Source organism: Eimeria necatrix, genomic scaffold (assembly GCF_000499385.1).
Source record: "Eimeria necatrix Houghton genomic scaffold, Enh_scaff447, whole genome shotgun sequence".
Taxonomy (NCBI): Eukaryota; Apicomplexa; class Conoidasida; order Eucoccidiorida; family Eimeriidae; genus Eimeria; species Eimeria necatrix.
The window spans coordinates 5001-29087 of record NW_013654333.1 but is presented as its reverse complement, the minus strand read 5'-3'; the positions used below and the strand labels follow the sequence as shown (position 1 = coordinate 29087).

The following is a 24087-nucleotide window of genomic DNA, read 5'->3' as shown; positions in this document are numbered from 1 at the left end:
GTTCGGTGGTGGTGGGGGTGGTGGTGGTGGTGCTGCTGCTGCTGCTGTTGCTGCTGCTGCGGGTGGTGCGGCTGCGCGGCCGGGTGCTTCTGCTGCAGAGGCAGCAGCAGCAACAGCAGCAGCAGCAGCAGCAACAGCAGCAGCAGCAGCAGCAGCAGTTCCGCATATGCTGCTCCTGATGCAGCAACAGCAACCCCAGCGGCAACAACAGAAGCAGCAGCAGCAGCAGCAGCAACAGCAGCAACAGCAGCAGCAGCAGCAGCAACAGCAGCAACAGCAGCAGCAGCAGCAGCAGCAGCAACAGCAGCAGCAGCAGCAGCAGTCGAGCTTTGCATGCAGTTTGAATTGTTTGCATGCGTGGGGAGTCTGCTGCAGCAGCAGGGCTTTGTGGGGAAGCAGCAGCAGCAGCTTGGATGTTTTGCTGCAGTTTTTTGTGTTTTTCACATTTTTGATTTCTTTTTTTTCCATTTTAATTCCTTTTAATTGATTTTAATTGATTTTAATTCATTTTAATTCATTTTAATTCATTTTAATTCATTTTAATTCATTTTAATTCATTTAATTTCATTTAAATCTTTTTTTATTTCCTTTTTTGTCCAGAGAAGATGAAAATCGACAATTCCAAAAACCCCACGGCCACGTCACTTCTGTTGCTGTTATGCGCCAAAACCGAAAACTCGGACTTCCCTCCAAACTCATGAGACTCTCCCGTCCGCAAACCCTAAACCCTAAACCCTAAACCCTAAACCCTAATCCTTAAACCCTAAACCCTAAACCCTAGGCCCTAAACCCTAGGCCCTGAATTCTATGCCCTGTGTTGTGAATATGGCCTGAGCCGTAGAGGGCCCTAAGCCCTAAACCCTAAGTTGTGAATATGACCTGAGCCGTATTGGGCCCTAAACCCTAAACCCTAAACCCTAAACCCTAAACCCTAATCGTAGAGGCCCTGAACTCCAGACCTTAAACGCTAAATTCTAAACTCTAAACCCTAAACCCTAAGCGATTAACTCCAAGGCTTGTTAGACTCTAAGTCGTGAACTCGAAACCCTAAACCCTAAACCCTAAACCCTCGTTGGCTTTTGGGCGGGCTGGGCTCAGACAGGAATGATGCAAACGTTTCTCTGGGGTTTCTGCTGAAGCCCTCTTTCAGGGTTTAGGGTTTAGGGTTTAGGGTTTAGGGTTTAGGGTTTAGGGTTTAGGGTTTAGGTCAGGCCGACGCCTTCTTTTGGCCTGGAACAAGCGCAGAATGGATTCACGAATTAGTTCTTTTTGCTCTTTCATTCTTTTATTCTTTTTATTTAATTTAATTTAATTTAATTTAATTTAATTTAATTAATTTAATTTAATTAAATTTAATTTTATTTAATTTTATTTATTTTTTATTTCAGAAAGAGCAATGCAAAAAGTCTTCGGGGCGGAGTTCGCGGCGCTGCATGTCCGCGTCACCAACAGGGCCGCTTACGCCCTTTACAGCAAAACCCTAGGCTACAGGTAGGGTTTAGGGTTTAGGGTTTAGAGTTTAGGGTTTAGGGTTTAGGGTTTAGGGTTTAGGGTTTAGGGTTAAGGGTTTGGGGGTTGGGGCGTAGGCTTCGGCGTGCAGGCGGGTGGGCTTGGAAGTGCAGCAGGAAAGCTGCGGCTCTGCGGGTGCAGGGTTTAGGGTTTAGGGTTTAGGGTTTAGGGTTTAGGGTTTAGGGTTTAGGGTTTGCGTATGCAGAGTGCATGATATTGACAAAAGTTATTATGCAGACAAAGAAGACGCCTTTAATATGAGGAACTACTTTTGTAAAGGTAAAAATAAATAATATAAAATAAATAAATGAATAAATAAATAATTGCTGCTGCTGCTGCGAGTAGTGCTGCTGCTGCTGCTGCTGCTGCTGCTGCTGCTGCTGTGGGTATTGCTGCTGCTGCTTTTGTGCATGCATGCCTGTGTAAAACAATAGAAGTGTTTTGTTCTGGATAAAGAAATCTACAAAAAACGTATATACAAATACAAATATAAATATAAATATAAATATAAATATAAATATAAATATAAATATAAATATAAATATAAATATAAATGTAAATGTAAAAATAAATTGTTGCTGCTACTGTTGCTGCTGCTGCTGCTGCTGCTGCTGCTGCTGCTGCTGCTGCTGCTGCTGCTGCTGCAGACAAACGGGTGAAAGGCCGCCGCCAAAACGATTCACAAGAAGACAAGACACAAGCGCCGGGTGTACGTACACCACAGGGTTTAGGGTTTGGGGTTTAGGGTTTAGGGTTTAGGGTTTAGGGTTTAGGGTTTGTGGATTTTTGAGCCTCTGATCTATGCAGGAAGCAGCAACAGAGCCGCCCACGGCAGCAACAGCAGCAGCAGCAACGACAGCAACAGAAGCAGCAGCAACAGCAGCAACAGCAGCAGCAGCAGCAACAACAGCAGAAACGTCAGCAACTAATTCGAACAAAGGAGCAGCAGCATCGCCCCAAACATCTCCATCAGCAGCAGCAACCAGCAGCAGCAGCAACAGCAGCAGCAGCAGCAGCAACAGCAGCAAAAGCAGGAGGAAGAAGCGCTAGGGTTTAGGGCTAGGGTTTAGGGTTTTAGAAGGCCCCAGATGAACCCAAGGGAGGCTTCGGAACAGCCAAACTCTTTCTGCTTGAAATCTTGGGGTTTTTGGTTTAGGGTTTAGGGTTTAGGGTTTAGGGTTTAGGGTTTAGGGTTTAGGGCTAGGATGCTAAGAAGAAGCGTGCAGGCAGGGAAATGTGAGTTGTACTGTTCAATTTTTAGGGTTTAGGGTTTAGGGTTTAGGGTTTGACTTTTGGTGAATTAATTTCAGATTCTGTTTTAAATAAATGCAGAAGAAGAAAAACAATTTAAAATAAAAATTAAAAATAAAGACTTTATTCAGGTGTCTGTACACCTCAGCCGCTGCACTTGCCGTTTTTGCTGCGGCGTATTCTTTTAGTTATTTCAAATTAAAAAATTAAAAAGAATTAAAAATAATTAAATTCAAAGAATTATAATTAATTAAATTATTTATTTATTTTATTTTTAAATGGAAATTTAATTTATTTAATTAACTCAAAAATTCCTTTTTTCCGCTTTTGGCTTTTGGCCTCGGGAAGCGGCAAATGCCCCAGAAGGCAAAAAGGCAAAAATAATAAATAAATAAATAATAATAATAATACTAATAACAATAATAAAAATAAGTAATTAATAATAATAATACTAATAACAATAATAATAATAATAATTAATGACAATAATAATAATAATAATAAATAGTAATGAAAATAATAATGCTAAATAATAATAATAATAGTACTAACATGGATAATAATAATAGTAATTAATAATAATAATAATAATAATAATAATAATATTATTATTATTATTGTTAAACAAAAAAAGAACTTATTTGTTGATTTATTTATTTATTTGGTTTGGCCCTGGATAATAATAATAACAATAATAACATAATAATAATAATAATAACTATAATGATAATAATAATAATAATAATAATAATAATAAACAAAAAGAACTTATTTATTTGTTTATTTATTTGTTTGGTTTGGCCCTGGAGAGAAGGCCAACCCAAGGGGGGGGCCCCCGGGGGTAGAAGGGCTGGAGGGCCCCATAGGGTCTTGGGAGGAAGTTTTCGGAGAAAAAGTCGATTTTGGGTTCAGTTTTCGAATTATAATTCAAGTTTGGTGCATTTAAATCATTTTTTGAGTCTATTTTGCATTTTAAATTCAAATTTAAACCACTTTTGACCCCAAAATCTCCTTTTTCCGCGCCAAAAACCTCCAGATCCACGCCCCCCGAGGTGTCTGTACACCCCAACGGCCAGTACAGCGAAGGCCGCACCGGCGCCGTGCTCCTGAGGTGTACGTACACCCCAAAACAACCAGGCCCTCCGACTCAATTTGCAACTTTTTATTTATTTGGTTTTGAAATTAAAACCAAATAGAAAAGAAACAAAAAGAAAGAAAATGAAACAAAAAGAAACAAAAGCAAACAAAAAGAAAGAAAAAGAGAGAAAAAGAAACAAAAGGAAACAAAAGAAATTAAAAGAAATTAAAAGAAATTAAAAGAAATTAAAATAAATTAAAAGAAATTAAAAGAAATTAAAAGAAATAAAAGAAATTAAAAGAAATAAAAGAAATTTAAAAATAAAATGTCAAAAGTCAAAATTTATTTTGAATTACCTGGGCACTGTCTCTTCTATCTGCTGCTGCTGCTTTTCTTTTGCTGCTGCTGCTCTTATTATTTGTCTCCTTTTGCACTCCCTGCCTTGCTGCTGCTGCTGCTGCTGCTGCTGCTGCGCTGCTGCTGCTGCTGCTGAGGGGTCCTGCTGCTGCAGCAGATCCGCTCTGGCCGTGGCTAGCCGGCTAGCTAGCTGCTGCTGCAGCTCGGCTAGCTGAGGCAGCATCGACTGCAGCACAGCACCTCCTCTGCAAACCCTAAACCCTAAACCCCAAACCCTAAACCCTAAACCCTAAACCCTAAACCCCAAACCCTAAGCCCTGTGTCTTCTCCCAAAGTTAGGCCCAGCTGCAGAGCTGTCTAGACACCAGAAATATCTTTTCTTAGTTTTCTCAATTTGGTTTTTGGCTTCTTTTCAAATTAAATAAAATTAAAGTTCAATTATTTTATTTATTTATTTATTTATTATTTTATTTATTTATTTATTTATTTATTTATTTATTTATTTATTTATGTATTCTTTTAATATATTTATTTTAATAAGTATTTATTTTTTAGCTATTACTGGGCTATATAGCTATTCGCTATAAACAAAACAAAATAATCAACTGCTGCTGTTGCTGCTGCTGCTGCTGCTGCTGCTGCTGCTGCTGCTGCTGCTGCTGCTGCTGCTGCTGCTGCTGCTGCTGCTGCTGCTGCTGGCTTGCCTTGTAGACATTTGTCTCTGCCTGTAGGCAGCGGCGTTTGCTGCTGATCTGCTGCAGCCGCTGCTGCAGCAGATTTAGCTGCAGCAGCAAATCAGCAGCAACCAACTTGTTTGAGCCTGTCTTCTGCAGCAGCAGCTCTGCAAATAAATAAAAATAAATAAATAAAATAATAAATAAATAAATAAATAAATAAATAAATAAATAAATGATAATAAATAAATAAATAAATATGTACGTATATAAATAAATGAAGTAAATGATGAATCAATAAATAATAAATAAACAATGAATAAATAATAAATAATAAATAAATAAATAGATAATAAATACATGAGCAAATAAGTAAACAAAGAATATACTTTTATTATATTTAATTTAATTGAACAATTAAATAAATTAATTTAATTAAATAATTAAATAATTTAATTAAATCAAACAATTTAATTATTTAATCGAATTAAATAACTCACGCATTTAATTAAATTAAACAGTTAAATTATTTAATTAAATAATATGCCATTTCCTCCATTTAATTCCCTTTTAAATAATTTTTTGAAAATTAAAAACCTCTTTAATTGAATTTTTTTCTATTTTATTTTAAATTAAATTAAATTAAATATTATTAGTTGATTTAATTCCATTTATTTATTTATTTATTTAAATTAAATACCATTTCCTTCATTTAATTCTTCAAACTTCAAATCCAATTCCATCAATTTCCTCTTTTGACTTCCCAAGCGATTTTGAAGTTCTGCAGCTTTTGCCTGCAGCTCTTCCACCGGGGGCTCCGGCCTGCGCAAACCCTAAACCCTAAACCCTAAACCCTAAACCCTAAACTCTAAACCCTAAACCCTAAACCCTAGAGCCTAAGGCCTAGACTCTAAACCCTAAACCCTAAGAACGGCACTTTTGTACGGGCCGCGGGAAGAAGCCAACGCTGGAGGAACACCTGCGCTGGCTGCTAGAGGCTACTAAACCCTAAACCCTAAACCCTAAACCCTAAACCCTAAACCCTTGTTCCCTAGGGCGCTACCTTCCCGTTTCCCTCCATTGCCGGCTGCCATTAGGGTTTTCTGAGAAAAGAAAAGCCAGCAGAAAAACCATGACTTGGGGTTTAGACATTAGGGTTTAGGGTTTAGGGTTTAGGGTTTAGGGTTTAGGGTTTGAGTACCGAGCTCGAGTTTGAGCTTCTGAAGATTTATCTTTTCCGCAGCTAGCTGCTGCTTCAGTGCTGCTGCTTCCTCAGCTAGCTGCGGCACTAAGTTCGATTGCTTCCGCTGCTGCTGCAGCTGCTGCTGCAGCTGCTGCGCCTTCAGCCGCAGCTGCCGCACTTCCTGCAGCACAGGCGAAACAGCTAGCCACCCAGCTAGCCATTAGCCAGCTAGCTAGCTAGCTAGCCAGCCAGCCAGCTAGCTAGGAAGCTGGCTAGTTAGCTAGCTAGCTAGGTAACTATCCAGCTATATAGATAGCTAGATAGCTAGCCAGCTAGGCAGCTAGCTAGCTACGTAGATAGCTAGCCACGCAGCTAGCTCGCTGGCTCGGCGGCTAGCTGCATGTACACGCAGACGCAGCTAGCTAGCTAGCTAGCTAGCTAGCTAGCTAGCTAGCTAGCTAGCTAGCTGGCTAGCTAGCCAGGTTTGCTGGGCCCGACACTCTGAGTGCTAGGCCTTCATCTCTGACGAGGTATAGATTGTCAGATGGCTAGCTAGCCATTCATGTGCTAGCTTGCTTGCTAGCTAGCTAGCTAGCAAGCTAGCAAGCTAGCAAGCTAGCTAGCTAGCTAGCTAGCTAGTTAGCTAGCTAGCTGGACACCTAGCTATCTATCCATCTACCTATCCTTCTATCTGGCTAGCGAGGTAGCTAGCTAGCTAGCTAGCTAGCTAGCCACGAGCTAGCTAGCTAGCTTATGCCTTACGGCCTCTGCCTCCTGAGTGGCTTGCAGCCCCCGTCTCTCAGCGAGCTCTGCGCACATGCACACACAATTTTCTGCTGCTGCTGCTGCTGCTGCTGCTGCTGCGGCTGCTGCTGCTGCTGCTGCTTCATTTCGTGTGTCGTTTGCTGCTAAGCAAACAAACCCCTCGAAAGAAAGCAAGTAAAACAAAGATGTGAATAAATAAAAATGAAAACAAAACAAAAAAAAAATAAATAAAATGAAGAAGAAAGAAAAACGAAAAACAAATCCCAAAAAGAAATGAAACAGCTGAATAAAGATACTAACAACTATAATTGTAAATAAATAAATCAAAATAACCATTTTAATTTAATTTAATTTAATTAATTAACTTAATTTAATTTAATTAATTTAATTAATTTAATTAATTTAATTAAATTAATTTAATTAATTTAATTTAATTACCAAATGCATAACTTCTTTCCCACAACAAACAAAGCTCATCATTCCTGCGGCGAATTTCAGGTGTCCAGACAGTTCGGAAAGTGGCATTTATTTTTTATTTCTTTTTCTTTATTTTCATTTATTTATTTATTTATTTTTATTCATTTATTTATTTATTTATTTATTCGTTTATTTATTTATCTATTTACTCATATATATATATATATCTATATATATATATTTATCTATTTATTTATTTAGTCATTTATTTGTTTATGAATTTATTTATTCATTTATTAATTCATATATATAATTCAGTTATAATTCAAGTTTGATTTGAATTTAATTCAAATTTAAATTATGTTTAATTTAAATTCAAATTAAATAAAATCCAATTTTAATTTTATTCCCGCAAAGGCCAAACAACGGCAGCAAACAAAAGCCGAAAAAATGGAAATAAAAACAAAAGTGGAAATTCAAATAAAAGTAATAAACTTATAATAAAAAAATTAAAATAAAAGAATTAAAACAACAAAAATAATTAAAAGAAAAAAAAGAAACTGAAGAAAAGAAGAAAAAAAGAAATGCTGCTGCTGCTGCTGCTGCTACCGTTGCTGCTGCTGCTGCTGCTGCTAGTGCTGCTGCTGCTGCTGCTGCTGCTGCTGCTGCAGCCAAACCTGTCAATTAAGTTCACGCCGGTGATGTTTCTGCTTTCGATAGCAGCATAAAAATGATCTTTCTTTTTTTTAATTTCAATTTCCAAATTGCAAAGACAAGCATTCCGCCTCTCAGCAGCAATTAAACAAGCCTCAGCTTCCTCTGCAGCAGCAGCAGCAGCAGCAGCAGCAGCAGCAGAGTAGCAGCAGCTGTGAAAGCAGCACTTGAAAAGGCAGTACTGGAAGCAGCAGCAGCAGCAGCAGCAGCAACAAAAGCAGCAGCAGTGCAGCAGCAGCAACGACTGGAAGCAGCAGCAGCAGTGGAGGTAGTAGCAGCATTATCACTTCAGCAGCAACAGCAGCAGCAGTGACAGCAGCAGCAGCAGCAGCAGCAGCAGCAGCAGCAAATACCATTGCAGCGGGCGATCTTTAGCAGCAATCTGGAATGTTGATTTCTCAAAACTGCTCTTTGCTGCAGCGCCTTCATGCACTCAGCAGCAATCGCCTGAAGCAAACAACACATTGCTGCTGCTGCTGCTGCTGCTGCTGCTGCTGCTGCTGCTGCTGCCGGTGCTGCTGTCACTGCTGCTGCTATCACTGCTGCTGCTGCTGCTGCTGCTGCTGGCGCTGCTGTCACTGCTGCTGCTATCACTGCTGCTCTCATTGCTGCTTCTGTCACCGCTGCTGCTACTGCTGTCACTGCTGCTGCTGCTGCTTAACTGCTGCTGCTGCTGCTTCACTGCTGCTGCTGCTGCTTAACTGCTGCTGCTGCTGCTGCTTAACTGCTGCTGCTGCTGCTGCTGCTCTGCTTGAATCTGGACTACTCCACAAAGAGTCTTTGCAGTTTGCATGTAGAAGAAGCAAAATAGAATTTCTTTTTTCAAAAGCAAATAAATAAAAATAAATAAAATAAAAACTGAATTAAATTAAAATTAAATTAAATAAAAACTAAATTTAATAAAACTAAAATAACCCAAAAACGAAATTGAATTACAAAGCAAACTAAGTTAGAAACTGAATGGAGTTATAAACTAAATTAAAAAATTAAATTAAATTAAAAATTAAATTAAATTAAAAACTAAATTAATTAATTGAAGGAATTAAAAGTTGAAACAAAGAAATAAAATAAATAAAAAATGAATTGAACTGGAAATTAAATAAAGTTCGAAGTTGAAAGAAACAAAACACGAAATTGGAAATAGAAAATTAAAAATAAAACAAATGAATAAAATGAAATTAAAAACAAATAAAATAAAATAAAACAAAAAACAAATAACTGACTAACTAACTAACTAACTGACTAACCAGCTGACTAAATAAATAAATAAATAAAGAAATAAAGAAATAAAGAAATAAATAAATAAAATTGAAATAAATAAACAAATTGAAATAAATAAATAAATTGAAATAATAAATAAATAAAAATAAACAAATAAAAAATACAAATAAATAAAATAAAATAAAATAAATAAAAAAAATAAATAAATAATGATAAAAGGCCTCACGAGAGTTTTGTTTTTCTTTTCCTGGGCCTCTCGGGTGTACGTACAGACTTCGTTGGCCAAAATGGACTGTCTTTTGAGAAGTTCCAACAAAGTTTGATTTGCTGCCTGCAGCAGCAAAGACAGTCTTGTGGTTTGCTGCTGCGTCTCTTTTATTTTTGCTTCTTGCTGCTGCTGCTGCTGCAGCAAACTCGACAGACGTGCTGCTGCCAGGGATCCCTCCGCGCTCTGCAGTCACAGCAGCAGCAGCAGCAGCAGCAGCAGCAGCAGCAGCAGCAGCAGCAGCAGCAGCAGCAGCAGCAGCAAAAGCAAGAAATTCGCGTTTTTAGATATTTTGAAGTAGATAAATGGACCTTCAGGTTCTTTGTGTACGAGGCTAGCTAGCTAGCTAGCTAGCTAGCTAGCTCATCAACTGCAGCAGCAGCAGCAGCAGCAAAGGGAAAATCATGGGAAAGAAGAGAAAGCTACCCAGGCTAAGTAACAGCTGCAGCGGCAGCAGCAGCAGCAACAGCAGCAGCAGCATCATCACCCCAACGAGCACTAGCAGCAGCAGCAAACGCAGCAGCAGCAGCAACAGCAGCAGCAGCACAGCAGCAGCAGCAGCAGCAGCAGCAGCAGCAGCAGCACAGCAGCAGCAGCAGCAGCAGCAGCAGCACAGCAGCAGCAGCAGCAGCAGCAGCAGCGGACTTTGAGTTGAATTTGTTCCTGGAGGTCTTTGTAGATCTTTTCTGCTTCTGCAACACTTTGTGCTGCTTGCTGCCGCTGGCTAGCCATGCTGCTGCGCAAGCTAGCCCAGCTAGCTATTTGCTGCAGCAGCAAAGCGGAGTCTCCCTGCAGCTCGCTGCGCCGCTTGCTCTGCACGCAGCAGCAGGGTTTAGGGTTTAGGGTTTAGGGTTTGGCGGCTGGGGTTTAGGGTTTGGGGCTTGGGGCTTAGGGTTTGCGGTTTCGGGTTTGGGGCTTAGGGTTTAGGGTTTAGGGTTTAGGGTTTAGGGTTTAGGGTTTAGGGTTTAGGGGTTGGGGACCAAGGCCATGAGCTCTTCTTTTTTCTCTTTTACAGAAGCCTCCTGATGGCAGCAAGAGAAAACAAATGTGCAACTGGGAATTCCATTTGGGAGACCCAGGGTTCAGGGTTTAGGGTTTAGGGTTTAGGGTTTAGGGTTTAGGGTTTAGCGTGAACTCACGTCGCCTTTAATGTAGCCAAAAAGAGCCTCGTTCTCCTCTTTTAGCTTTCCCGCCTGCAGCTCAACCCTAAACCCTAAACCCTAAACCCTAAACCCTAAACTCTAAACCCTAAACCCTAAACCCTAAGGAGAAATTCAGAGAAGCAGCCGCAAAGGAACACTTAGACGCAAACCCTCAAAATATAATCAAAAAAGAATTTGGAAAAAATTATAACAAATAAAATTAAATTAAAAAAATAAAATGAAATAAAATAAAAAGAAATAAAAAGAAAAAAGAACTAAAAAAGCAAAAAGAAGAAATAAAAGCAAATAAAAAAGAAATGAAAACAAATGAAAATAAAAAGAAAATAAAAGGAAAATAAAAAGCAAATTAAAATAGAATAAAAGGAAATAAAATTAAAATAAAACAAAATAAAAGCAAGAATAAAATTAAAAAAATAAAGTTAAAAATTAAAATGAAATTTGGGGGAAGCCGAAAAAGAAATAAATGAAAAGAAAAGAAATCCAATAAACAGAATTAATTTAATTAAATTAATTAACCTAAATTGCATTAAATAAATTAAATTAACTTGACAAAATAAAACAAATTTAAATAAAATAAAATAAAATAAAATTAATAAAATTAATTGAATTAAATTAAAATGAATAAATAAATAAAATAAATTCAATTGACCTCTTTAGCTCTCTTGGCGCTTTCCTCCAACAGCGCTTTTCGCTGCAGCGCGAGCTCCGCCTGAACCCCAAACCCTAAACCCTAAACCCTAAACCCTAAACCCTAAACCCTAAACCCTAAACCCTAAACCCTTAGGGCTAGACCCTAGTGAGCAGCAAAGGGCTGCTTCGATATGACGGGAGGCCAGCCGCAGCCGCCAACTCATCAAAAATTCCGGCTTCCCATTTCGCCTAGTTGCTTAGAGTTTAGGGTTTAGGGTTTAGGGTTTAGGGTTTAGGGTTTAGGGTTTGGGGTGGATATAAACTTCACCTTGCGAGCCACGAAGGGAGGCAACAGCGCTGCTGTGATATCTCTTTGAACAGTCCCTCTTTTGTAGTCCCTGCAACCACCGAAGGGCGAAATGTTGCACAGCGAAGTCAACAAACTGTTCACCAACGCGGGGGTGTTTCCCGCGCCCTGCATAAACCCTAAACCCTAAACCCTAAACCCTAAACCCTAAACCCTAAACCCTAAACCCTAAACCCTAAACCCCCCTAAACCCTAAACCCTAAACCCTAAACCCTAAACCCTAAAACCCTAAACCCTAAACCCTAAACCCTAAACCTAAACCCTAAACCCTAAACCCTAAACCCTAAACCCTAAACCCTAAACCCTAAACCCTAAACCCCAAACCTACCCTAAACCCTAAACACCCTAAACCCTAAACCCTAAACCCTAAACCCTAAACCCTAAACCCTAAACCCTAAACCCTACACCCTAAACCCTAGACCCTGTAGCCTAGACCCCAGTTCACTGGCTCTTTGAGGCTAAACGCCACAGTCTGGACTCCTTGGAGCGTGGGATATCATTATCCGTAAACCCTAAACCCTAAACCCTAAACCCTAAACCCTAAACCCTAAACCCTAGAGCGCCAGCCGCAGACCCTGGGCGCCGTCGTCTGCCGCCGTGGCGCGCAGGCCAAACCCTAAACCCTAAACCCTAAACCCTAAACCCTCGCGGCTCACAACTTGGCTCTTTCCAAAGCTGCTTTCCACTGCAACAAAGCTTCTTTTGTCTCTTTTTGAATTGCTGCTGCTTCTTTTATTTCTTTTTGTCTTTCATTTAATTGTTCGCTGCTGTTCGCAAAGTCCAGCTGAGGTGTACGTACACCCCAAACCCGCGCGCCAAACCCTCGCCAGCGGTTTTCTTTCGACGCTTTTTCTTTATTTATTTTTATTTATTTATTTATTTATTTATTTATTTATTTATTTATTTATTTGTTTGTTTTTATTTATTTATTATTTATTATTTATTTATTTATTTATTTATTATTATTTATTATTTATTATTTATTATTTATTATTTATTATTTATTATTTATTTATTTATTTGTTAAAGTGGCGTGGAGGTGAAAGGCTCAAGCTGTGCAAAATTGGAAAAGTGATGAAGAAACAAATAAATAAATAAATAAATAAATAAATAAATAAATAAGAAATAAGTGAATAAGAAATAAATAAAGAAATAAATAAATAAATAATAAATGATTAATAAACAAATAGCAATGCCTTACAGATGAGTAGAGAAAATAAGCCATTGATAGAAGAAGCCAAAGCAACACAAACTGAGGGTTTAGGGTTTAGGGTTTAGGGTTTAGGGCTTAGGGTTTAGGGTTTAGGGTTTAGGGTTTAGGGTTTAGGGTTTGCCTGTGCCAAGTCGAGTCTGTTGCGAACATCGCGCTGCTGCGGCAAAAGCTCTTCAGACACTCTGCGTTGCTGCTGCAGCTTTTGCTGCTGCTGCTGCAGTTGTTGCTGCAGAGACTGCAGCAGCAGCAGCGGCAGCAAGAGCAACAGCAGCAGCAGCAGCAGTGAAACAGGAGGCAGCAGCAGCAGCAGCAGCAGCAACTGTATCAGCCGCCCTAGAAAATTAACTTCCTTTTTCGCAGCTCCTGGCACAGGCCCTCTTGATTATGGCATACGATTAAGGGTTTAGGGTTTAGGGTTTAGGGTTTAGGGTTTAGGGTTTCGGGAACAAGGTTTTACTTGTGATTGCGCTTCCAGCCTCTCGAGCTGCTGCTGCTGCTCTTGCTGCTGCTGCGCCGTGCGTTCAGCTTGCTGCTGCAGCAGCAGCAGCAAATGTTCCGTCAGCTGCTGCTGCTCTTCCTGAGTCTTCCTTGGGGCTTCTGCTGCTGCTACTTCTTCATTCAAGTTTTGCTGCTGCACAGCAAGGGCCTTGAGAAAACAAAAACAGCAGCACCACCCGCTAGCTAGCTAGCTAGCTAGCTAGCCAGCTAGCTGAATAGCTAGCTAGCTAGCTAGCTGAATTGCTAGCTAGCTAGGCAAACGGCTAGCTAGGTAGCTAAATGCCTAGCTGGCTAGCCAAATGTCTGGCTAGCTAGCTGGCTAACCAAACAGCTAGCCATCTAAATAGCTAGCTAGCTAAGCATCTAGCTAGATAAACAGCCGACTAGGTAGATGGCTAGCTATCTATCTAGCTAGCTAGCTAGCTAGCTAGCCAGTTTGTTAGCTAGCTAGTTTGTTAGCTAGCTAGCTGGCTAGCTAGAGAGGGAAACACACCTAAGAGGGTTTGAATGCGCTGCTACAGAAGCTAGCGAGAAAGGGGTCTAAGATTTTAGGGTTTAGGGTTTAGGGTCTAGGGTTTAGGGTCTAGGGTTTAGGGTTTAGGGTTTAGTGTTTTGGGTTAAGCTCACTTCGAGTTTTTCGTTGAGGGTTTTCTCTCGCTGCTTTAACCTGGCCGCCTCATGAGTACCACGCTCTGCGTCAACCTCCAAACCCTAAACCCTAAACCCTAAACCCTAAACCCCAAACCCTAAACCCTAAACCCTAAACCCTGGGGAGGACGTTTTAGGGTTTGAGTGTTCCCGCGCTGACCGATGGACGCAGTGAGCCTTTTCTCCTCTTTCTGAAAAAATAAAAAAAAGAAAGTAATAAATAAATAAATAAATAAATAAATAAATAAATAAATAAATAAATAAATAAATAAATAAAAGTGTTTTGACTTTTTAAACAAAATGCATTTCAATACAGATAGAGGGTGCAGCAAAACAGAAAGAGGAAAAAATTAAAAATAAAAAATTAAAAGTAAAAATAAAGGAAAGAAAGAAATAAATTGCGATAAGGAAATTGAAAGAGATAAATAAATTAAAAAAAGAAATAATTAAATCACAGAAATAATAAATAAAATAACAGAAAATGAAATTAGAAGAAAATGAAATTAAGGCCAAACAAATAAGAACATGAAATAAATAAAACAAAATAAAAGAAATAAAAATAAAAATGAAAATGAAAATAAAAATAAAGATACAAACAAAAATAAAAATAAAAATCATAAATAAAAATAAAAGTAAAATAAAATAAAAATTAAAACAAAATATAATAAAATAAATATAAATGTAAAAATAAAAATAAAAATAAAAATAAAAATAGAGACCTGAAGTCTCGAAATAGTTTCTGCTGCATTTTTCGTCAAATTCATTTCCACGTCTTTTGAGCTGCAAAAAAACAAAAACATTTTATTTTATTTTTAATTTTTTAAATTTAATTAAATTTAATTAAATTTAATTAATTTTATTCCATATTTTAATTTAGTTTAATTTTATTTAGTTTAATTTAATTTAATTTTAGCTTATTTTTTAATTTAATTCAATTCAGTTTTGGTTTTGTTTTACTTTTATTTTAATTTTACTTTCTTTTTTTTTCGTCCATTTATATTTAACTTCAGCAAACAAATAATAAGTAAACAAATGAATGAATAAAGAAATCAATAAATACTAAAAAAACAAATAATATCTTTAACATCAAATTAAAATAAATAATAAATAATAAACACGTAAATAATTAATTAAATAAATAGTAAACAATTAAATAGTGAAAAAAATAATAAAATAGCCAACTGAATGAACAATAAAAAATAAAAAGTAAAAAATGAATAAAAAATAAATAAACAACTAAATGAGTAAAAAAATAAATAAATACCAAATAAATAATAAATGAACGAACAAATAAATAAAGAACAAAATAAATAAATAAGCTAATAAATAAATAAATAATAAATATATAAGCAAATAAATAAATAAATACCACGTAAATGGCAAAAAATAAACAAGCAAATAAATAAATAAACAGGTAAATAAATAAATGAATAAATAAACAAATGAATAATATATAAATAAATAAAGAACTAAATAAATAAATAAAAAATAAATACACAAATAATAAATGAATAAATAAATAAAAAAATAATAAATAAATAAATAAATAAACAAATAAACAAATAAATAATTAATAAATAAATAAATAAACAAATAAATAATAAATAAATAAATAAATAATAAATAATAAATAAATAAACAAATAATAAATAATAAATGAATAAATAAAAAATAAATAAATAAAAAACAAATAAAAGAATTACTGCTTCCTTTGCGTCTCGAGCTGCTGCTGCAGCTCATTTGCTTCTTTTCGAATTGCAGCAAATTGCTGCTGCAGCATTTGCTGCCGAGAAGCAACGCGAACTAATTCTCCTCTTTTCTGAATAAATAAATAAATAAATAAATAAATAAATAAATAAATAAATAAATAAATAAATAAATAAATAAATAAATAAATTTTAAATAGAAATAATAATATTATTATTTATTTATTTTGTCCAGATTTTGAGGCGGGGGGGGAAAACGCGAAAGAATGGTAGCAGCAAAGACCGTTGGCCCTAAACCCTAAACCCTAAACCCTAAACCCTAAACCCTAAACTCTAAACCCTAAACGCTAAACCCTAAACCCTAAACCCTAAACCCTAAACCCTAAACCCTAAACCCTAAACCCTAGGCCCTTGAGTACCTCGGAGAGCTCCTGCTTGAGTGACATGATTTGCTCGGAATGCAGTGCTGCTCTTGCTGCTGCTTCTGCGAGCTCCTCTTGCTGCTGCTGCAGCTGCTGCTGCAGCCGCTGCAGCTTTGCTGCTGCTAATGCTTCTGTTTTTGCTGCATGCAAATATCTCTCGTGCAGCCTGAAAAACCGCTGCTTGAACAGCAAAGACCTGAACGCAAACAAACAAATGCTGCTGCTGCTGCTGCTGCTGCTGCTGCTGCTGCTGCTGCTGTTGTAATCTGTCGTGCGCTGCCAGTCGTGCTGCTGCTGCTGCAGCTGCTGCTGCTGCTTGTGTGTCGTGTGCTAGTGGCAGTGCTGGTGCTGCTGCGGTGGTGCTAGTGCTGCTGCTGCTGCTGCTGCTGCTGCTCTTTTTGCTGCAGGTTCTCCCGCTGTTGCTGCTGCTGCTGCTGCTAAAGTCTCTGCTGCAGCAACGCCTGGTGGGGCTTTTTGCTCTTATGCAGCAGCAGCAGAATTCCGTTTGCTGCTGCTGCAGCGGCTGCTCAAGATGCTGTGTACTGAACTGTCCTAACTACCACACCAACGTCTCCTGCTGCTGCTGCTGCTGCTGCTGCTGCTGCTGCTGCTGCTGCTGCTGCTGCTGCTGCTTACGTATTAACACTTAGTGCTCCTTTCTCACAAAGAGAGTCCAGAAACTTTTCAACTCGCTCTTCTACTGTTGGGGGCGGCGCCTCTGCAGGCAGCAGCACATTTGCTGCTGCTGCTGCTGCTGCTGCTGCTGCTGGTTTAGCTCCTATTCTTGCTGCTGCTGCTGTTGCTGCTGCTGCCGCCTGCTTGGTTGCTTGTGTTGCTGCTGCCACCGTCGCTGCTGCTGCTGCTGTTGCTGCTGCGGCTGCTGCTGCCGCTGGCTTCGTTGCTCCCGATGCTGCTGGTGCCGCCTGTGCTGGAATTTTGGCTGCTGCTGCTGCTGCTGCTGTTGCTGCTGCTGTGGCTGCTGTTGCTGCTGCTGCTGCTGCTGATTTGTCTGCTCCTACAGAAGTTGAAGCAAAAGTTAGAGGAGCGCCCGCAGCAGAGAGGGACCCTTGGGCGAGAGCAGCAGTTTGAGATAGCTGCTGCTGCTGCTGCTGCTGCTGCTGCTGCTGCAGCGGTTGAGGCAAAAGCAACGGCTGCTGCTGCTGCTGCAGCGGTGCTGCTGCATCCTGCTGCTGCTGTTCTCTGTCCATAGTCTACTGTCTTCTTCCTCCTGTAGAGCCCAGGCTTCAGGGTTTAGGGTTTAGGGTTTAGGGTTTAGGGTGTGGGGTTTGGCGCCCGCGGGGTGTACGTACACCGCAGTGCTTTATTCCCTCTCAGTTCTGCTTGACTTAACTCGAGGGTGCTGTGGCTAGCTGGCTTGCTAGCTAGCTAGCTAGCTAGCCAGCTAGCTAGCTAGCCAGCTAGCTAGCTAGCCAAGCGAAAAGCTAATCGAGCACTTCAGTTGCTAGCTGGCTTTCCAGCTAGCTGCAGCAAAAGCCAACTAGCTAGCTAGCTGGCGAACAGGCTAGCTGCTATGCAGCTAGCCAGCTGAAGAACTAGCTAGCTAGTTGAAGATCTGGCTAGCTAGCTGGCTAGCTAGCTAGCTAGCTAGCTAGCTAGCTAGCTAGCTAGCTAGCCGTGCTGCGGCCGTGTGTCGCTGCATGCAATGGCAGCTGTGGGGCTTTCAATTTGAAGTCCTGCAGGTTTTATTTTTTGGTAATTGCAGATTTAAAAAAGGAAATAAATAAAAAAGAAATAAATAAAAATAAATTTTAATTCTTTTGGGTTGACGCGGGAGGGAGCAGCAGAGTGTCTGCGGTGTACGTACACCCGACGGAGATCAGCTGCAACAAAGAGACAGCTGACTCCCCTGCTGGCTAGCTACAGATGGCTAGCTAGCTGCAGCTAGCTACAGCTAGCTGCGGCTAGCTGTGGCTAGCTAGGATTCGCTGGGGCTAGCTGCAGCTAGCTGCAGCTAGCTGCAGCTAGCTGGGGCTAGCTCCGGGTAGCTGGGGATAGCAGGCGTTCCTGCTGGCTAGCTGCAGCTAGCTGCCAGTTGCCTTGCTGCGGCTAGCTAGCTAGCTAGCTAGCTAGCCGGAGCTTTGGCTAGCTGCGGGTTTGCGTTTGCTGCTGCCGGGGGAGAGCAGCAGGGGCCTTCTCTCGGGAGATCCCAAAGGAACAGAAAAAGCCTTCAAATGGTATTCTTTGTGGGGCAGCAGATCAGCAAAAAGCTGAAGAGCAAAAGAGGAGAAAAGACTCCGCAGCAGCTGCTGCTGCTGCTGCTGCAGCCCCAGGGTCACCTCGTGCATGCGCTGCTGCTGCTGCGGCGAGTTTCGAAGAAATAAATAATAATTTTAAATTAAAATTAAAAATAAAATCAAAATTAAACTCAAAATGCAGTTTTCTCGGTCTGCCTGCCGCAGCCTGCAGCGGGAGGTGCGCGTACACCCCAAGAGCCAGCGAGCCAGCGGGCAGCAAGCTGCTGAAAACGGCTGCTGAAATCAATCCAATTAATTCAAAAGTTGAATTATTTACAAAATAAATTAATTTAATGTTTTAATATTTGATTAATAAATGCATTTAATGCGTTTTAAGGCCAAGCTGCCGCTGCCGACAGCGCCGCACACCCTGAGGTGTACAGACACCCGAGCTCCGCTGTGTGACTGCAGAAATCATAAATGTCACTTTTTGATTCAAATAAATAAAATTGAAGAATAAATTCATTTCTTTATGAGTGAATTTATTCAAATTCAATTAATTTTGAGAATTAAATGAATATAATTGAGGAACAAACCCATTTTCAAATGACCTGCTATGCACGACTTGCACATTCAAAAACGTTTTCTTTCTGCAACTAAAGAGGCAAATAAACTGCATTTATGTCTTTATAAATAGATCTAAATGAATAAAAAAGAAATAAAATGATTCATTCAATTCTTTTATTTTATTTCGGATATTTTCTCCAAACAAAAAAGCAGCGAGGGCCCCACAGCGCCTGTCTTGATCGTTTCAGGTGTACATACACCCCAGTAGGCGGCCTTGATATCGACAAGTGAACTAAACAGTTGGCAGAACTATTTATTTCATTCATTTATTTCATTTATTTATTTCATTTATTTATTTCATTTATTTATTTTTATTTCTCTCAATGAGATGATTATGTTTATTCTTTCATTTGCTGCTGCTGACTTCCTGCTGCCGAGTTGAGGTGTACGTACACCTCGGCTGCCCCACAAGTCTAACTCCCCGATGAACCCAAAAAAAAGAACAGCCAAGTTTTCTTGCCACCCTATGCAAGCGGCAGCAGCAATTGCAACAGCAGCTGCAGCAGCAGCTGCAACAGCAACTACAGCAGCTGCTGCAGCGGCAGCTGCAGCAGCAGCTGCAACGGCAACTGCAGCAGCAGCTGCAACAGCAGTTGCAGCAGCAGCTGTAGCAGCAGCTGCAACAGCAGTTGCAGCAGCAGCTGTAGCAGCAGTTGCAGCAGCAGCTGCAACAGGAGCTGCAACAGCAGCTGCAGCAGCAGCTGCAACAGCAGCTGCAACAGCAGCTGCAACAGGAGCTGCAGCAGCAGCTGCAACAGCAGCTGCAACAGCAGCTGCAGCAGCAGCAGCAGCTGCTGCTGCAACCGCGGCAGCAAAAGCAGCTGCAACAGCAGCTGCAGCGTTTGACGCTGCAACTGCAGCAGCTTCAGCAGCAAATGCAGCGCCGCTGGCTACAGAAACTTTTGCTGTTTGCTTTTGCTGCAATTAAAATCACTGCTGCTGCAGCAGCTGCTGCTGCAGCAGCTGCTGCTGCAGCAGCTCCCGTTGTTGCTCGAGCTACTGTTGCTCGTCCCGCTGCTGCTGCTGCTGCTGCTGCTGCTGAGCCTGCTGCCGCAGCAGCAGCAGCAGTTCCCATTGGAAATGAATGTACTCAAACGAAATGATCCCTAGTCAGGCGCTGTTGTTTATGCTGCAGCAGTAGCAGCTGCTGCAGCTGCTGCTGCAGCTGCTGCTGCAGCTGCTGCTGCAGCTGCTGCTGCAGCTGTTGCAGCGCCTGAGAATACTATTCCTGTGAAGTGCAGCAGCAGCAGCATGCTGCTGCTGCTGCTCTAAAAACTCTAGTTGTAACAGCTGCTGCTGTGCTGCTGCTGCAGCAGCATTTACTTCTGCAGCTGCAGCAGCAGCGTGAGGCCTGGAAATGAGGAGCCTCATGACCTGCTGCAGCCAGTCCCTCTGCTGCTGCTGTTGCTGCTGCTGCTGCTCCTTTGCGATCTTTCGTGAGCAGCAGCAGCAGGAGCAGCGTCTGCTGCTGCTGCAGCTCGCTGATTCCTGGCAAAGCGCTTTCTGCGCACGCGTAGCAGCAGCAGCAGCAGCAGCAGCAGCAGTATGTGCTGCGTTGCAGCGGCAAGTGCTGCTGCTGCGTTTGCTGCTGCGGCCCGTCCCTGCTGCTGCAGCGAGCCTCTTGTGCTGCTGCTGCTGCGGCTGCTGCTGCTGCTCCGTCCCTCCCGCTGCAGCCTGCCGCCCTGCGTTGCTGCTGCTGCTGCGGCTGCTGCCGGCTCCGCTGCAGCCACTCCCTCGCCCACCCCTCCCGCTGCCGCTGCTGCCGCTGCTGCTGCTGCTGCTGCTGCTGCTGCTGCTGCTGCTGCTGCTGCTGCAGCAGCAGCTAGAAGACTCCAGGGAAGACAGTTCCGGGAGAAGAGACGAAGCCGTCTCTTTGAAAAGCCTCGAACTCCTGCGCAAGAGTCAAGCAGCCGTTGCTGCTGCTCTTTTTGTACTTGCGCGTGTCTGCTGCAGCAGCAAGGGGCGCGTTGCTGCTGCTGCTGCTGCTGCTGCTGCTGCTGTCAGTGAAGATCCCCAAGTCGTCCGGCCGCAAAGCCACCAAACCCTCGAGCAGCAACTTCAACTCAAACCGCCGCAGCACCAAAACCCTCGTGGCTTGGCTCAGCAGCAAATAGAGCAGCTGCAGCAGCAAGTGGCAGCAGTAAACCCCGAAGGAGTACCAGCTGAGGCGGAGGGAGAGGGCCCAAACCCTAAACCCTAGCCCCAGCAGCCACTCCACCCACAAAGCCTCCGTCAGCCCGTCGCAAACCCTAAACCCTAAAACAGTGTTTGGACCCAGCAGCAACCCGTGCAGCGACACCGGCGCAGCCCCCATCCGGCACAGGTAAAACACCACCACGTTGCTCACGGACACGCTGCTGCTGCTGCTGCTGCTGCTGCTGCTGCTGCTGCTGCTGCTGCTCTCCAGCGGGGAACCCGCGCTGCCTGCAGGCACGCACCAACGCAGCAGCAGCAGCAGCAGCAGCAGCAGCAGCAAGTTGGGACGCAGTGGAGTGCAGAGGGCGGAGGAAGCGGGAGAAGGGGCGCGAGGGCGCGGGAGGTGCTAGGGTTTAGGGTTTAGGGTTTAGGGTTTAGGGTTTGTCGCACTGAGGACGTATTTGTCCCTTTTCCAAGTGTAAAACCTTTTTCCAAAAAGAGACTGCAGCAGCGCCAAAGAAAGAGTCAAAAAGTAAATGAGGGGTTTGGCAAGAAAGGAAACCCCCAGCAGCAAAGCAATGGCGTGTTTGGGCTGGAAGCCACTTGCTGCTGCTGCTGCTGCCACGCCCTGCGGAGACAAGTAGTAAAAGCCCAACTCGCGGAAGAGCAGCAAACGGGAAAGTTGTTTGGCAGCAAAACAAAAAGAAGTGAAGAGACAGTCCAGCAGCGGAGCTTCTCCGCAGCAGCTGAGGAGACACAGAGCTGTCGATACACCCCAGATCAGCAGCAGCGCCTTGTCCCGCGGTGTCAAGACACCCCAGGCGGTGAGGGGGAAGAACTCGGGAACAGCAGCAGCAGCAGCAGCAGCAGCAGCAGCAGCAGCGGGGGCCGCGGGCTCCTTCGCGAAGATGAAGGAGCAGAAGCCCAGCAGCACCAGCAGCAGGTGCAGCGCAGCAGCAGCAGCAGCAGCAGCAGCAAGCCGCAGCTGCTGCGCGTACGAAAGGTAGGCCGAGCCGTCCAGCACTTTGTTGAGGCAGCAGCGGCTGCTGCAGCACAGCAGCAGGAAGGGGCCCGGGGACCCAGCTGCGGTCCCTCAGAGTTTCATTCAAAGACTCAAAAGATGCTGTTGATCTTCCTGCTGCAGTGTCTGCGCTGCTGCTGGGGAGCAGCGAGTCTGCAGCAAAGTCTCTGCTGCCGTAGAAGGAGCCGCCGGCGTCTGCTGCTGCTGCTGCTGCTGCTGCTGCTGCTGCAGTGTGCTGCTGCTGCTGCTGCTGCTGCTGGCGCTGGCGCAGCATGCTGCCGCGCTGGCGGAGGCGCTGTATGTTTTCGAGGACGCCCCTGCCGACCGCAGCAGCAGCAGTGGCTGCGGGCTGCTGCTGCTGCTGCTGCTGCTGCTGCTGCTGCTGCTGCTGCAGGAGGTAGTTTTTGGCGGCGTTTTTCGGGTCTGGGGCGTAGGGGCCCGTGTGGGGCATCTTTGTGCGCGTTTTTTGCTGCTGCTGCTGCTGCTGCTGCCGGATTTGCTGCTGCAGCAGCAGCTCGCTGCCGGGCTTCTCGTAAATGGACTTTTGGGTCCCCTTGGCCTTCTCGCGCTCGGCCAAACGGCACTGGTTGAGCTTCAAAGGCCGCATGCAAATGGTGAAGATGTTCTTCAAAAAAAACCACAACAGCTTCTGTGGGGCCCCACACATCCAGTAAAGCCTCACTACTAAAAAGGGAACATCCACCAGCAGCAAACCAACAAGAAATTCAAACTTCGCAGACACAAATATATCTCCTTGCTGCTGGGGGCCCCCCGGGGGCCCCCAGGAAGCAAAGGCCAGCCCCAGACTCAGCACGTCCACTATGCACAGCACCAGGGTGAAGAGCCCCACCCAGTCGCCTGCTGCTGCGCCTTCCCCCACCAGCTGCAGCTGCCGGTCCCGCTCTGCAGCAGCAGCAGCAGCAGCAGCAGCAGCAGCAGCGGCAGCAGCAGCGGCAGCGGCAGCGGCTGGGGGGAAAAAGGTGCAGAGATACGACGGTTCCAGCAGCAGCAGCAGCAGCAGCAGCAGCAGCAGCAGCGAGGCACTCCGGGACACCCTCCCGCTCCCAGCCCCGCCGGCAGCAGCGCCAGAACAGCAGCAGCAGCAAAGCAACTGCAGCAAAACTACTGCAGCAAAGCAGCAGCAGCAAAGCAGCAGCAGCAGCAACGAAACGACAGCAGCAAAGCAGCAAAACACGGCAAACCAACGGCAGCAGCACGAAAAACGCTGCAGCAGCACAACCAAAACAGCTGCAGCAGCCGCAAAACAACAGCAGCAGCAGCAGCAAAACAACAGCAGCAGCAGCAGCAAAACAGCAGCAGCAGCAGCAGCAGCAGCAGCAGCAGCTGACCTAGGGCGTCGTTGAACATGACAGTGATGTCGAGGAAGTCGAGGGCGAGGCTGAGGCGAAGATCGGCGTGGAGAGAAGACTCGAGAGAAAGTGGAAAAGAAAAAGAAGGAGCAGCAGCAGCAGCAGCAGCAGCAGCAGCAGCAGGAGAAGCAAAGAAAGAAGAAGCAGCAGCAGAAAAATAAAATGAAAACTCATTTTGAGCGCGAGCGGAAAAAACCACAAACAACACCGGGAGTAGATACACCCCAATGCACGCCAGCGCGAAGCTGCTCGTTTCCCCTAAACGCAAATTCGCATTTATTTATTATTTATTTATTTATTTATTTATTTATTTATTTATTTATTATTTATTATTTATTTATTTGTTTATTTGTTTGTTTATTTATATTTATTTGTTTGTTTAGTTTGATTTAATTAATTTGATTTAGTTGGTCGAGTTTAGTTGAGTTGGTTTGAGTTGATTTGAAGGTTTTTACGTTTTTTTTGTTTTTATTTTTTGTTTTTATTTTTGTCTATTTCTTTCTTTTTTAATTTTGTTTTATTTTAATTTATTTCTTTTTTTGTTTATTTCTTTTGTTGAAAAAGAAATAAATCAAAGTATAAATTAAATGAGAAACAAATCGAAAAGAAAAAAGAAAAGAAACTAAAGAGGCAAGCAAACAAAATAAATAAAATAAA

The 24087-nt window shown here is 42.7% G+C and overlaps 6 protein-coding genes across 6 annotated transcripts in view; 3 read left to right on the top strand and 3 right to left on the bottom strand.

The window, feature by feature from the left end:
• Positions 1-2559, top strand: ENH_00054800 (N-terminal acetyltransferase complex subunit ARD1, putative; the record flags this gene model as incomplete). Its single annotated transcript, XM_013581550.1, has 5 exons — positions 1-338; positions 1389-1491; positions 1715-1788; positions 2157-2218; positions 2317-2559. Coding segments are annotated over 5 exons (820 nt in total), but the record flags the coding sequence as incomplete, so codon positions are not given.
• A 2217-nt stretch (positions 2560-4776) lies between these two features.
• Positions 4777-8554, bottom strand: ENH_00054790 (hypothetical protein, conserved; the record flags this gene model as incomplete). Its single annotated transcript, XM_013581549.1, has 4 exons — positions 4777-5036; positions 5570-5691; positions 7912-8053; positions 8302-8554. The coding sequence occupies 4 exons, from the start codon at positions 8552-8554 to the stop codon at positions 4777-4779; spliced, it is 777 nt and encodes a 258-aa protein (XP_013437003.1).
• Positions 8555-9838: 1284 nt separating this feature from the next.
• Positions 9839-10084, top strand: ENH_00054780 (hypothetical protein; the record flags this gene model as incomplete). Its single annotated transcript, XM_013581548.1, has 1 exon — positions 9839-10084. One exon carries the CDS (start codon positions 9839-9841, stop codon positions 10082-10084), a length of 246 nt encoding a protein of 81 aa, XP_013437002.1.
• Positions 10085-16713: 6629 nt separating this feature from the next.
• ENH_00054770 (hypothetical protein, conserved) lies at positions 16714-17289 on the bottom strand (the record flags this gene model as incomplete). Its single annotated transcript, XM_013581547.1, has 1 exon — positions 16714-17289. The coding sequence occupies one exon, from the start codon at positions 17287-17289 to the stop codon at positions 16714-16716; it is 576 nt and encodes a 191-aa protein (XP_013437001.1).
• Positions 17290-19369: 2080 nt separating this feature from the next.
• ENH_00054760 (hypothetical protein) lies at positions 19370-19831 on the top strand (the record flags this gene model as incomplete). Its single annotated transcript, XM_013581546.1, has 1 exon — positions 19370-19831. One exon carries the CDS (start codon positions 19370-19372, stop codon positions 19829-19831), a length of 462 nt encoding a protein of 153 aa, XP_013437000.1.
• Positions 19832-20725: 894 nt separating this feature from the next.
• The window catches only part of ENH_00054750 (hypothetical protein, conserved), a gene marked incomplete at both ends in the record, with an annotated part of 3654 nt that continues 292 nt past the window's right edge, over positions 20726-24087 (bottom strand). The window contains 4 exons of the mRNA XM_013581545.1: positions 20726-21327; positions 21490-21667; positions 22038-22963; positions 23410-23688. Of these exons, the coding sequence (XP_013436999.1) occupies positions 20726-21327; positions 21490-21667; positions 22038-22963; positions 23410-23688 (1985 nt within the window). The remainder of the gene's footprint in view (positions 21328-21489; positions 21668-22037; positions 22964-23409; positions 23689-24087) is intronic.